The sequence below is a fragment of the Nicotiana attenuata genome, unplaced genomic scaffold, assembly GCF_001879085.1.
Source record: "Nicotiana attenuata strain UT unplaced genomic scaffold, NIATTr2, whole genome shotgun sequence".
Classification (NCBI taxonomy): domain Eukaryota; kingdom Viridiplantae; phylum Streptophyta; class Magnoliopsida; order Solanales; family Solanaceae; genus Nicotiana; species Nicotiana attenuata.
In genome coordinates, this window is record NW_017670783.1 from 125,725 (window position 1) to 139,168 (window position 13,444).

The 13,444-nt window shown below is 35.2% G+C and overlaps 1 protein-coding gene across 3 annotated transcripts; it reads right to left on the minus strand.

Moving 5' to 3' along the window:
- Positions 1-114: 114 nt before the first annotated feature.
- LOC109243284 (interaptin) lies at positions 115-8,488 on the minus strand. Of its 3 annotated transcripts, XM_019410188.1 has the most exons (4): positions 8,323-8,488; positions 6,168-6,289; positions 4,782-4,966; positions 115-4,500 (listed from the first exon to the last, which is right to left on the minus strand). In XM_019410188.1, the coding sequence occupies exons 3-4, from the start codon at positions 4,879-4,881 to the stop codon at positions 419-421; spliced, it is 4,182 nt and encodes a 1,393-aa protein (XP_019265733.1). In that variant the 5' UTR covers positions 4,882-4,966; positions 6,168-6,289; positions 8,323-8,488; the 3' UTR covers positions 115-418. The 3 variants fall into 3 exon arrangements, with proteins under 3 accessions (XP_019265733.1, XP_019265732.1, XP_019265734.1); XM_019410187.1 differs by lacking the exon at positions 6,168-6,289; XM_019410189.1 differs by lacking the exons at positions 6,168-6,289; positions 8,323-8,488 and adding an exon at positions 6,124-6,140.
- Between the last annotated feature and the right edge of the window lie 4,956 nt (positions 8,489-13,444).

Sequence of the window (13,444 nt, forward strand, 5' to 3'; positions counted from 1 at the left end):
AATCTTCTTACTAAGGAATACAGAATCAATTTTATGTAGAAACTGCAAAAATACTCCCGCAGGAAAAGATTATAAAGAGGGAAAACTACATCCCCAAAGACAATCTTAGGAATGTGTATGTAATATTCGGGAAAGATTTATTCCAATGAATACTCACAAGATTATGATTATGCTAATTGATATATTCAATGAATGAAGTTCAACTGAAAAAATAGTAGCATTACTTGCCTATACAGCCTAAAAAGGGCATATTAAAGAAACTAAGATGCTTACAGACGACAGCATCCAAAAACTAACGACCAGAAATAGTATCATTTACCTTCTGAAAGAAACGACCAATCACTCCAAAAACCAAAAGAACAAAACTAATGTAACCAGGAAAGCATAACAAAAATGATGTACCATTTGCGAAGGAATTTCAAGCAGTTACTTGCCTTCTTCCCCTAGTCTTTGAGATCATCTCTATAAGACCATCATATCGACTCTGGTGGTAATCAATCCATATACACAACTGTCGTATCGCCTCCCTTTTTTCCTCACTCAAGTCTAAGATTCCCTTATCTTTGTCATTCATCTTCTTTTCATACTCTGCTATCTTTTCATCCTTATCTGCTGTCAGTTTCTGCAGTGTAGCTATCTTTTCTTCAAGTTGGTGAACAGTTTCTGTCAAACTCCCCCTTTGATTCACCTCGCTTTGCTCTGCTTTTGCTAATTCTTCAACCTTCTCTTTTAATACTGATGTACATTCTTTCTCGTCTTTCAGTTGCTGCACTAGAGTATCGATTTCCTTCTTCAGCTGCTTCTTTTCTTCACCTGCTTCTTTGATCCAGTTCAAAGCAACCTTAAGCTCATTCAATATTTCATAAATGCGGGACTCCAAGTGACCAGTGTCTTCCTCATACTTCATATTGAATGTGTCCATTTCATTCAGAGTGTCATTCACCTTATCTGAAACGTCTGCTATTATTTTCACTTGAGTTTCCTTGTAAGCAGCAACAACTTCGGATAATGTCGCAATCCTCTCTTCCATTAGCCTTTGATGTTGCAGTAACTTCTCTTCTTTCTTCATGTGGTCCTCTTCTTTCTCAGACAGCAACTGCTCAGTCACCCGAAGCTTCTGGTTGGTTAATCGTAGCTTAACTTCAGCGTTCCGGACATTCTCCAATAGTGTGCTCATTTCATCTCCTTTCATTTCTAGATCCCTCTTCAGATCTTCAATCTTGTCATCCAGTTGGTCTATTTTCTGATCTTTACTTTCAAGATTCTTCTGGTATTCTTCTGTTATCTCTTCAATCTTCCTTTCTGAAAGTTTGAGATTTTCCTTGTACTCCTGCAGCAAACCTTCAAGCTGTTTTTGCTCCTCGCCCAGCTTTCCAAACGCTTCCTCATGCTCTTTCAGCTTCATTTCCCGATCCACTACCTTCTGTGATAATTCGGTGTGCTGATTCTCTGCTTGTGCCAAACTTTGAGTGGACTCTTGTTTACCTCTTTCAATTACCAATTCTAGCTGGTCTTTCTCAGTCTGCAGTAATTCTATCTGCTGCCTCGACTTGTTCGCTTCTTCTGTCAAGACAACAATTTGAGCAGAAGTATCAGTTTGCACATCATCTAGTCTCTTTTGCAATGCTTGATGCTCCTCTGCTTTCTCGGCTAATGCATTCTCTAGTTCAGATATTTTGAGGAGGAGACTTTCCTTTTCCTCCTTCAGCAGATTGTTCTCATTGCTTGTATTGCTTGTGTTTTCTTCCAATGTGCTCTTCTGCTCACAAAGAGACTTCACTTCAGCCTGGAGATCATTGACCTGTACCACTAGACCGTCCTTCTCGTCCACCAACTTCCCGAGTGCTTCCTCCTGCTCTTTCAGCTTTATTTCCAGATCCACAATCTTTTGTGATAATTCTGTGTGCTGATTTTCTGCTTGTGCCAAACTTTCGGTGCTTTCTTGTTTACCTCTTTCAGTTACCAACTCCAGATGGCTTTTCTCGGTCTGCAGTAATTCTATCTGCTGCCTTAACTCATTAACTTCTTCTGTCAATGCAAGAATCTGAGTAGAAGCTTCATTTTGCACATCCTCCAACTTCTTTTGCAAGGCTCCATGCTCATCAACTTTCTCGACTAATGTATTCTCCAGTTCAGATAGTTTGCTCAGGAGATTTCCCTTTTCTTCTGTCAGCAGATTGTTCTCATTGTTTACACTGCTTATGTTTTCTTCCAATGTACTCTTCTGTTCACAAAGAGACTTCACTTCAGCCTGGAGATCATTGACCTGTACCACTAAACTGTCCTTCTCTTCCACCAACTTCCCAAATGCTTCCTCCTGTTCTTTCAGCTTTATTTCTTGATCCACAATCTTTTGTGATAATTTTGTGATCTGATTCTCTGCTTGTGCCAAACTTTCAGTGGATTCTTCCTTACCTCTGTCAGTTACCAACTCCAGCTGGCTTTTCTCAGTCTGCAGTAATTCTATCTGCTGCCTTAACTCATTAACTTCTTCTGTCAAGGCAACAATCTGAGTAGAAGCTTCATTCTGCACATCCTCTAGCTTCTTTTGCAAGGTTCCATGCTCGTCCACTTTCTCAACTAATGCATTCTCCAGTTCAGATATTTTGCTTAGGAGACTTCCGTTTTCCTCCCTGATCTGTACGACTAGGCCTTCTTTCTCTTCCAGCATTCTCTGTCCATCTGATGCCTTCCCTGCTAATTCCTCCTTCAAATTTTCCAACTGGATGAGGTATTCTGATGTTTCTCCAGTTTTTGCCTCAAGTTGAGACTCTATTTCGGACTTGTGAACTTGCAAATTTTCCAACTGCTCCTGCAGATTGCTCACCTGCAAACTTAAGGCAGCAATCTGAGCAGATGATTCAGTTTCTCCATCTTCAGATTTCTTCTTCAGAATTGCTAGTTCACTTTCTCTCTCGGTTAATGCCCTCTCAATTTCAGAAATTTTATCTTGCATCATCTCCTTGTCGCTTTTCATCTGAGCAACCACCTCATCTTTGCTTGTCAGCTGCTCTTCCAACTCACATTTCAGATTTTGAAGTGATTTTAGCTCCACTTCTAGGTCCTTCAGTTGTGAAAGAGAACTTTCTTTCTCTTCCAGAATTTTCAGTGAATCTGCAGATGTGTTTGCTATATCCTGCTTGAGACTCTCTATCTCACTTGAGAATTCTGCATTTTCTTGTGCTTTCTTCTCCAATTCTGCTTCCATATCAAGTTTCTGGCAACAAAGGGACTTCAATTCTTGGTCCTTTTCATTCACCTTATTTGTTAAGTTCTCAAGTTCAGCTGACGTCTTGTTTCTTTGTTGCTCCATTTGCTCCTCCAGCTTGCCTTTCACTTCATGTAAGGATTCAATTTCAAGTTGCATATCGTTTATCTTTGTTGTCAGAGCTTCCATCTGGGATGTGAATTCCTCCTCCTTTTCCTCAAGTTTCTTCAGCAATGCGGAGAGCTCATCTTCCTTCTGTTTCTCTATTTCTGATCTCTGAGACTGCAATGAATCAATCTCCAGTTCCATACCTCTTAAACGAGTTGATGATTCATTTTTGTGAGCCTCGTGTATCTCAGTGTGAGTAGAGAGTTCCTTTTCTTTCTCATCTAGCATCCCCTTTAGCTGGTCAGCTTCAGTCACAAGGTCTTGGATCTTTTGTTGCGCTTGTCCTATCTCCTCTGTGAGCTGTAAAATCCTCAATGATAGCGAAGAATTGTCCTCCTCTGTGGCCTTTTGTGTTTGACTTAGCTGAGCTATTTCTTTTTCAGCAGAATCTAGTTGTTCCTTCACTGAGGGAAGTTCGGTTTTCAGGGCATCCAATTCTACCAGTAGATTTTCTTTCTCTTCCTTCAAATGCCCCACAGTGGTTCTTAATTCTTCGATAGTACTATTGCCTTCTGAAATGCTGTTTTCCATGGCTTCTTTCTCCGAAAGTAAGCTTTCTCTTTCTCTAGTTATCTCGTCCAGCTTCTGCATTAATTCAGCTTCTAATTTTGCAGATTTCTCCAAATTCTCTTTGAGTTTCGCATTATCAAAAAGAAGCTTTAGATTCTCCTCCTTCAACCTTTCACCTTCACTATTCAAACTGCTGATTGTTGTTTCTGCTTCTTGTAATTTGCTCAAAGAGCTCTGGTGCTCCAAGTGCAAGGCCTCCTTTTCTTCTTTCGCAGCCATTAACTGAGCCTTCAATTCAACTATTTCTAGATTTGCGCTTGCCAGTTCTTCATTAACGCCATCTGTTACATCTGCGAATTCCATTTTACCATTTTTCTTGCCTTTTTTTCTAGTACTGTAATCTGAATCTGAGTCTGAGCTGGAGGAAGAACTATCTTTCTCATGTTTTCCATGTGCATTTTCCCTCAGTTTTCCAGTGAGATGATCGTAACGAGCATACAGTGATTGGTAGTGATTTTGAAAATCTTCTACTAGCTCCACCAGTGGTTCTTTCTCATCTCTGCCATCTTCTCCTCTAAGATAAGCCAAGATCTTCTGAATTTTGCCTTCAATTTCTGCAATATGAAAGGACCAAGTGTTAACTTTGCTTGAAGATTCCACTTGGGCGCCAAGAATTTTATAGACCATTTTAATCTGTTCTTTTTCTTTTCAGAAGGGGTGAGGACTGGGAATTGGTGCCTATGGAAGTTAAATAAAATAATGCACTGAACATATTCACTATAACGACTAAGAAGTTCTATTACTTTGAGCTTAAAGTTGCAGTTGGTAATGTCTGTGTATTGACTAAGACTTTGGAAGTTAGATTCAGCAGCATTAATGCCATAAATGCATGTACCTGCTTTTGTTCCTTTCAGCTCCTCATCTTTCTCTTGATCAACATGACTTCCAAAAAAGGATTTAATTCTTTCGCTGATGTGGTGCTTTGCCTTTGGCATCTCTTCAAGTTTTCAGTTACTAGTCAGTGTTTCTCTTTTCAGCAATAGAGGGCTGTGTCCATCTCAATTAGTGTAAATTCCAGCACTGAAAAAGAAAATTGATGTGTCAGGATTTGAGACAGTAAATTTAGAGACTCGTAAATTTAATATCAACCAAACAAGTTAAGGACGCAAATTTAGATAGAAGAAAAGTACACCAGGATGGTATTACCGAATAATTTACTTCCACTAAAACAAGAAAACATGAATAGCAAAATAATCTTCCAATACTAAATGGAGAGAAAGAAGGGGAGCCTAGGCGTAACCAGTAAAGTTGCTGCCATGTGACCAGGAGGTCACGGGTTCGAGCCGTGTGTAGAAATGCAGGGTAAGGCTGCGTATTATAGAGTCGGAAGTTTTCCGACTCTTCCCCGGACCCCCCTCATAGAGGGAGCTTAGTGCACCATACCGTCTTTTACTAAATTGAGTGAAAGAACAAAGAAAACGACTAGATACTTAACATTGTTCCAAAGATGAAAAAGACCATGACTTATGAAAGGAGATAGTGATACCGATTGGGAAAAGAGGCAAAAAAGATGGTAATTATACTATTAGACGAGTTTTAGCCTATTTGGATTTCTCTTTACAGAAAGATGTTGATAAAAGATTCTTCAATATCAATACCAATTACGTACTTACTTTAAACAACATGCCGAAAAGAGCAAAAAGCAAATCGAACACAATTGAGATAAAGAGAAAAGATCTCTCTGCCTCTTTTGCAAGATTCCCCAAAACTTAAGATATTCAGTCCTATCAATCTGGAAGTTAAACTAATAAATACTAGACCATTGTTCATATGTTCTTCATCACGTTTTTTTCTTCAGAAAATGTAGAGTTGTTTTTATTTTAAAGCATGTCACGTGTCCGAATTCTGCACACTCAATATCTTTTCCACTATGTCCTGCTTTCATTTATTTGATGTCCTATAATGTAGTGTAGGCTACTCTACTTTAAGCAGCCTCTTCACTAACCAAGAGCAATAACTAGGACTTATAGCTCAATAAATACCCAGCATCTCATAATATGTGGATGAGAATCGGGATCATCAGCTCAATATCCTTGTGTTAGTCATTAGCCAAAAAGGCCCTTTGCTTCTCATACATGGCAGTATGAGATGTCAAAAGCAAAATGAATATAGTGGGACAGTCTGAGCTGTTGGAATTGTATTTTTTTTTTTTTTTTTTGGAAAATTTGGAGGAAAACCTGCATTTGCTATCTTTCGGGTGCACATTGTGCAACCTGCTCACCGTGCAATAGCGTACTAGGTAAGCCCAATGCGAGGAGCTTTGACTGAAGAGACTGCTGGTGAGGGACATCGATCTCAAGTCTCCCACGTGGGAAATTATTCACCCAACCAATCTTTGCGGGCCTGTCGGAATTGTTAAGATGCTGTTTATGCCAACATCTAGACATAATAAATGGCGATACATCTAGAAAATGGAGAGCACATTGAACATTTTTTATTAAGCATACGGGAATAAAATTATGATTTCATAGTACTTTTCATACTACTTGTATCATATGACTTTTTATTTAAAAAAATAGTAAAGATCGGTGCATAAATTCATACAAAATATTTAATGTGTTGAACAATGTACTCCGGAGTCCAGATCTACATACTTTTCGAACTGGACGGATTATTCTAATTGGACTCTAGAGTAATGTGGAGTAAAATAAAACATTAAAGAAATCTGGACTCTCACAAAATAATCAGAATGTACTTTAAAGTATTTTCCAATTTTCTGAAATCCTTTACAAATGCGCATGCGTTATTAATTAGTCTCTATTTTCAGATTTTGGCCGACGCAAAACATTGGAATGTCTAAGGCTAAAAAGGGAATAACTTAATTTCTAACGCCAAACATGTGTCTTTCTGACGATAGGACCTACAGAACAAAATAGCCTATCATCAACTAAACAAACTTTTTTGTCAATCATTTTAGGTAAAAATGGAGGGAAACGGCAAATTTTCCTTCCTTCAAAACAAAAGTATTTTAGAATATGCCAAAGCATTTACATTTTTTAATTCTGAAGAAACTTCAATTTTAAAATAAAATGTACAAACTTAAAAGGCTAGGAAGTACTCTAAGTCATATTTGTTAAAATCAAAACATATTTCAAAGATTTTACAACAAAATAATTTTATGCCTTAAATAATACTAGGGTCATGTGAAATAGGATGGATAATTGATAAAACTTATCCGATTCGGTATTTACATCAAAATATATATTAAATTAAGATAAAATAAGTATTAATTAACTAATAATTTACTAATAACTATATATGTAAAAGTATGTGTCATGTAATTTTTTTATTAAATTGGTACTATCATAATTTTTGCAAGCGAGAGGAGAGAAAGTTGAGCAATGACAGATCCATTCATTTATTTATTTAATTTTTTATAAACAGATCCATTTTTTTGGTTGGGCAATGACAGATTTATATTTTGGCCGTTTGTGACAGGGGTCAGGTAATTCAAAGGTCAGCACAACTTTGAAAACTGTAAATGCCAGCTGGATTATAACAGACGTGACATGTTCTTCTTTACGTTCCAAGTATTTTTCGTTTCTCTTTTTTCTTTTCCATTTTTTGCCCTTTTTATTCCCAAGTAGCCAGCTAAATGCCACTATTTTTTTTTTTTAAAATGTCACTAATAGTATATAGTACTAACAACATTCTAAAAAAAAAAAAAAAAAGAGTAAAGCAAAGTTTACTGATTACTCTGTTCAGCTCTCCACTGAATACAAAAAATCAGAACTGGATTCCAAAAGCTAAAACTGAAGAAATTGCCTTTTAATTTTCTGAACTAATTTGGAACTTTCCTTGCTTATCTACATCTAATTAATCTGAATTTAGTTCATATGAATGAAGAAACAAATCGTTCGAAACAATTTTCGATCTGAATTCAGTTCATAATCATCAAAAATATCAACAGAACACAGAGAAAAAAAGTTAACCATATATTAGAAGAACAGGAAAGTTCATCAAAATATTTAGCAGAAAACAGTGAGAAGATTCATACAGTTGAGAATTCAATCACAAAAACAGAGCAAAATCTCGAAGAAACTAAACTCATCGGTTCGAGCAAAAAACGTCGAAACCGAAACTTCGAGAAGCTGTTAAATCAATAACTTCATCAAGTCAAAGCTTAATCAACTGATCAAAAATTAACTTAATAAACTCATCAAAATTAATCCGAAACAGATTAATACAATCACAATTTCTACATGAAGCGCAATCAAATTTCAGTAGATTAACAATCAACCTACTAAAAACATCAAAAAATCACCAAAAGTGAATATTAATATCAAAAGTTGAAGCTCTTATAATCTCCACATGAAGAACAATTAAAATTACGCAGATTAACGATCAAAACACTAACAAAAAAGAAATAAAATTACCTGAAAACTCCGGCTCGAAGCAAAACTGGAAAAAAAAACTATAGAGAGAATGATGAAATTAAAAAGCAGTTTTTCAAATTTGAGGAGTGAAAAAAAAATATAGAGAGAGAAAATGAGAAGAGAGTGGAGGACTTTGTAGTACAGACAGTAATGATAAAAATGAAATATGAAAAATAAGACAGAGAAAGCGGGTCACTTTTGTAAGGAGGAAAAAGTTGAGGGGAAAAAGTGGATTTGTCTGTTATATGGAGCCCTTAAAAGGCTAAAAACGACTGGTACAGCATTTCTAACTTCAAATTTTTCGTGAAGGGAAGAACATGGAATTTTTGGAGTTTTATTCAATCAAAATTACCTTTTGATTTTTGTTATATTACGAGAACACCATTATTTTGTTTTTATCCATTGGTTATTATTTTAATAATTATTTTGAGTGGTGGACTGGTGGGCTTATTTGGCTTGAACAGGTCACTCTGCCTATTAACAGTTTTCTCCTGTACTTACCATGTATTTGCCTTGGTTTTATCATACATATTTAAGTTATAAATGTATTTAATGAATTCTAGTGGAGTATATTACTTATCATTTTTATATTTATATAATATATGTTGATAATATTAACTCCGTATGTTTGCTTCGTTCACATTGGATTCGGATTCAGCAGATTGACAACTAACTTAAAAATTAGTCAATTTAAGATATTCGCAAATTACAGATAAGTTAAAGATTATTTATAGCCGATTCTAACTTGCTTAAAATTGAAGCGTTATTATTATTATTATATTGATACTTGATAGTGTAAAGAAGTTTTACATGATCGTTAAATTTTAATAAAATATCAATTGTTATTTACCATTTATAGATTATCAATCCATCCTTCTATAATTTAATTAGTAAATTATTAAATGGTTTCTAAGTTCAACATCCAAGTTTAATGCAGAATCCACCTCAATACTCAAAAATCCATTTCTTTAGTCCTGGTTTGCTAAAAAATGGAATACACTAAAAACAGTATTCCATCTTTAAGTGTAATTCCTCAAATACTTGACAACATGGATCTAGTTCACATGTGGACTCTGCAATATGATTTTAATCAGTTTTAAGTTGCTTTATAGAAAACAAATCAAACCCAAATATCATATTAACTTGTTCTAATCATTAGAATTTATTAAAGATGAGCGACTAGTCGTTGAATGGTAAAACCCCTTCATCGTATTTTAATTTATTGATGCGAGATTTACAACAACAACATGTCCAATATAATCTCACAAGTTAGGATTAGGGGAGAGTAATATGTACACAGACCTTACACTATTTTCAATAGATCCTCAACTCAAGATTTATAGTTGCGGAATTTGATTGTTCCTTACCCCAATAAATAAATAAATAAATAAATGCACAAATTTATGAAATTGTTAATACATGCTACATTGCTACGTAGAATCTAATTCATGTACCATGTTGTTAGTTAAAAATTCCTATTAGCCTCGGCTTAATACATTGGTTCCTTTCTCAGACTGTAAATAGTTCTTTAAAAAAAAAAAAAAATTGTTCCAGTTCATAAGAAATATTACTAATTGGGCAGGTAAATATTTTTTTTTCTTCGATCTCAATTAATTTTTAAACACATTTAGTTATAAAAATTAAAATTTATAGTACTTTTTATTAATCGTTAATTACGTAAACTTCAAAAATCAATACGTTACTATCCTACTGCAATTTCTTTAATTTTTTAAAAAACGGAAAGACGAAGAAATAATAAACCCCGACGTCAATACGTAGAAATCATAATAGAATCTTATTGGCCAAAATAAATTGGTTTAAGTACACCTGCACATGCATAGGAGACAATCATGACATCTGGAAATGATTATAAAATTCAAAAGTTTAGGCTGGCCAACGAGGATAACCAAGTTGTCTCTATACTGATGCAATTGTCTTAACTATAACCTTTGACAAATGCCTAATTACTGTTAAGTGAAAATACCATCGTATTCTTGTTGGAACAAATGCAAACATACACACACAACGGCACAATTTAGAATTAGCCACACCTTACGAGAAGGGTAGAGGACGGCGTAAGAAGTATTTGTGAGAGGTAATCAGATAGGACATGGCGTGACTGTAGATTTCCGAAAACATAGCCCTTGATATGAAGTGTGGAGGCCAAACATTAGGGTCGTAAGTTAGGATGTAGTCGAGTCCGGGGGTGAGGCTAGTTTGATAGGATTGGTCTTAGACTACTAGTGGTTAATGTTGTGTTCACACTATCCTCCCGTTTTTCATAGCATTGGGGCTTATTTTCTGGTTTTGTTACTGCATTTCAACTATTCTCTATAGTTCTTATAATGTTGTTATTATTTCTTAGGATTCTGTTTGATGGTATTAATATATTATCCTTTCCCTTCTCTTCCCGTTTTTTCCGTCTTCTTGAGCCGAGGGTCTTTCAGAAACAGCCTCTCTACTCCATGAGGGTGGGATAAGATCTGCGTAAATACTACCCTCCTCAGACCTCACTTGTGAGATTTTAGTGGATCGTTGTTGTTGTTAGAATTAGCTATGTGAAATTTTAGCATTATTCAATTTCAATTGTAAGGAAAAAAATTTATTTAGAGCCAAATATTTCAATATTTCATTAATTTATGTTTTAAATTATGTTATCGACATAACGACTTAATTCGTAATTACTAGTTAAGATTGACTATATTAATCTTTTATAATCCATACAGATCAAACGTACATCGGTTCTAATGTGAGCATAATAACACATTAGAACCCGATATTTAGCAATCTACAAAGACCAAACAAATTTGCCCTCTCTTATTAATGCTAAGATCTAAGCTTTCAACATTTGTTGATGTACCTAGTTCGAACTACGTTGTATAAAAGTTCTTACTTCTTAGATTTTTCCTGATCTGAATTCTGAGATCTTCATAGTCAATAGTGTCGGAATTATTCATAATGCAAAATCAATTTGAAATTCCATTTACAACCAATAGCCATGAGTTTTTTATTTATTTTTTAAATATCCTATCTATTTTCAAGTGGCCTCTTGCATGAAGCCTTAAAGCCAAGTGTTGAATGGCCTTGACAAATGGCTATGCAAATTTACCATATGTCTTCATGCATGAAAGACAAGATACACTTGTCAATATTGGAGCCAAGTGGACTAATATAATGAGACAAGTGTCAAAAGACTCTTGACACTTGTCATACATGCAACATCCTTAATTGCCTATAAATAGGTTATGGATTAGGCATCATAATCATTCAATCTTAACCAAGAATCCATCTTGCTAATCATTACTTTTCTTCCTACAACATTCTTTAATTTCTGTAACAATTACAGAAAATACCTTCATCTTCTCTTCTTTCTGGGCAACTGTTTTGTGCAAATACTAAACTTCCAGCCACGAGTGCACGTGTGTGGAGGTGCTGTGGAACCTTGGGGAGCGACCGACCTTAACGATTTGCACCTAGTCGGGCCGAAATCGTTTTCAAGGCAGTGGCTTACCACGACACAGTATTTTTGTTAAATTGTTTTTCTTTCCTTCTTGTTCTTAGTCAATATTATCTACTCATTTTTCTTACAAATAGATGGTTTAGTTACTCTTCCATTAGAATAAGTAAATTCTGAATTACGTTCTAGAGATTATATATGTATTACTGAAAATTCACATCAAGTGTTCCAATCATCACTGAATCTTCTCTCTTTAGTTTTTGTTATTTTGATATGTGGAGGTGTTTCACAGCCCAAAGATAAAGATGAAATAAGAAAAATAATTAGTAGCGCACTTGGTTGGCTATCTGAACTTTTACCTTGTTGGTGAGGGTTCAATTCCCCACCTACGGGTGTGTTTGGTATGAAGGAAAATATTTTTCGGAGAATTTTTTCCAATTTTTTTTTGTTTGGTTGGTCTAAATATTTTGGAAAATATTTTCCTCATTAACTCGTTTTCCTCCAATTGGAGAAAAATGTTTTCCCTATCAAGAGAAGGGAAAACAATTTCGAAAACTCCTTTTCAACCTTCCTCACCCTATTCTCCATCCCCACCAACCCCAACCAACCCAACCCCAACTCCTACTACCCACCCCACCTCTTCCACCCTAACCCCACCCTAAATAAAAATATTATTAATAGTACTTTCTTTTCATGTTATAGATAAAAAAAAATTATGATATAGAAAAATATTTTTTTCATTTTAACAAAAAGAAAACTTACTTTTCATGTAGAAAAAATATTTTCTTTTCATGAGCGACCGGCCTTAACGATTTGCACCTAGTCGAGCTGAAATCGCTTTCAAGGCAGTGGCTTGCTACGACACAGTTTTGTTAAATTGTTCTTCTTTCCTTCTTGTTCTTAGTCAATATTATCTACTCATTTTTCTTACATTTTTAAAGTGATTTCGTATATAATATTGACTAATGTCCACCACTTTGAACAAAATATTTCCTAATCTGTCAAAACTTGAGCCTTTAGATGGAAATAATTATAAGTGTTGGTCCCAGAAACTTTTAATTTTCTTTGAACAATTAGAAGTTGATTATGTTTTGTTTAACGGTCCTCCTACTGATATTGTTGTTGATAGTTCTAATGCTGCTAATATTATTGTTGTTGATGATGCTGCTAAGAATAAATTTGAAAAGGATAATAAAACAATGAGAGCGCACTTGCTTAACCATATGACTAACTCTCTATATGATTTGCTTATAAATTATAAATCTGTTAAAGTCATTTGGGGCAGTTTGGAGAAGAAATATGGTGCTGATGACGCGGGAAAAAAGAAGTATGTCGTTGGAAAGTGGATCAAGTTTCAGATGGTTGATGATGAGCCAATCATGGAACAGGTTCACGAGTATGAGAACTTAACTGCTGATGTTTTGAACGGGGGCATGGAGATGTGTGAGATTCTTCAGGATAATGTTTTGCTTGAAAAATTTCCACCTTCCTGGAGTGATTACAGGAATTAACTAAAACACAAGAAGAAAAACTTAGCTCTTCAAGAACTAATCAGTCACATGAGGACTGAGGAGGCAAACCGTCTCAAAGATGAGGAGTCTGAACGGCTTAAGGATAAGATGAAATCTCTCTCTCTTTTAATTCTTCTAAAGCTAACCTTGTGGA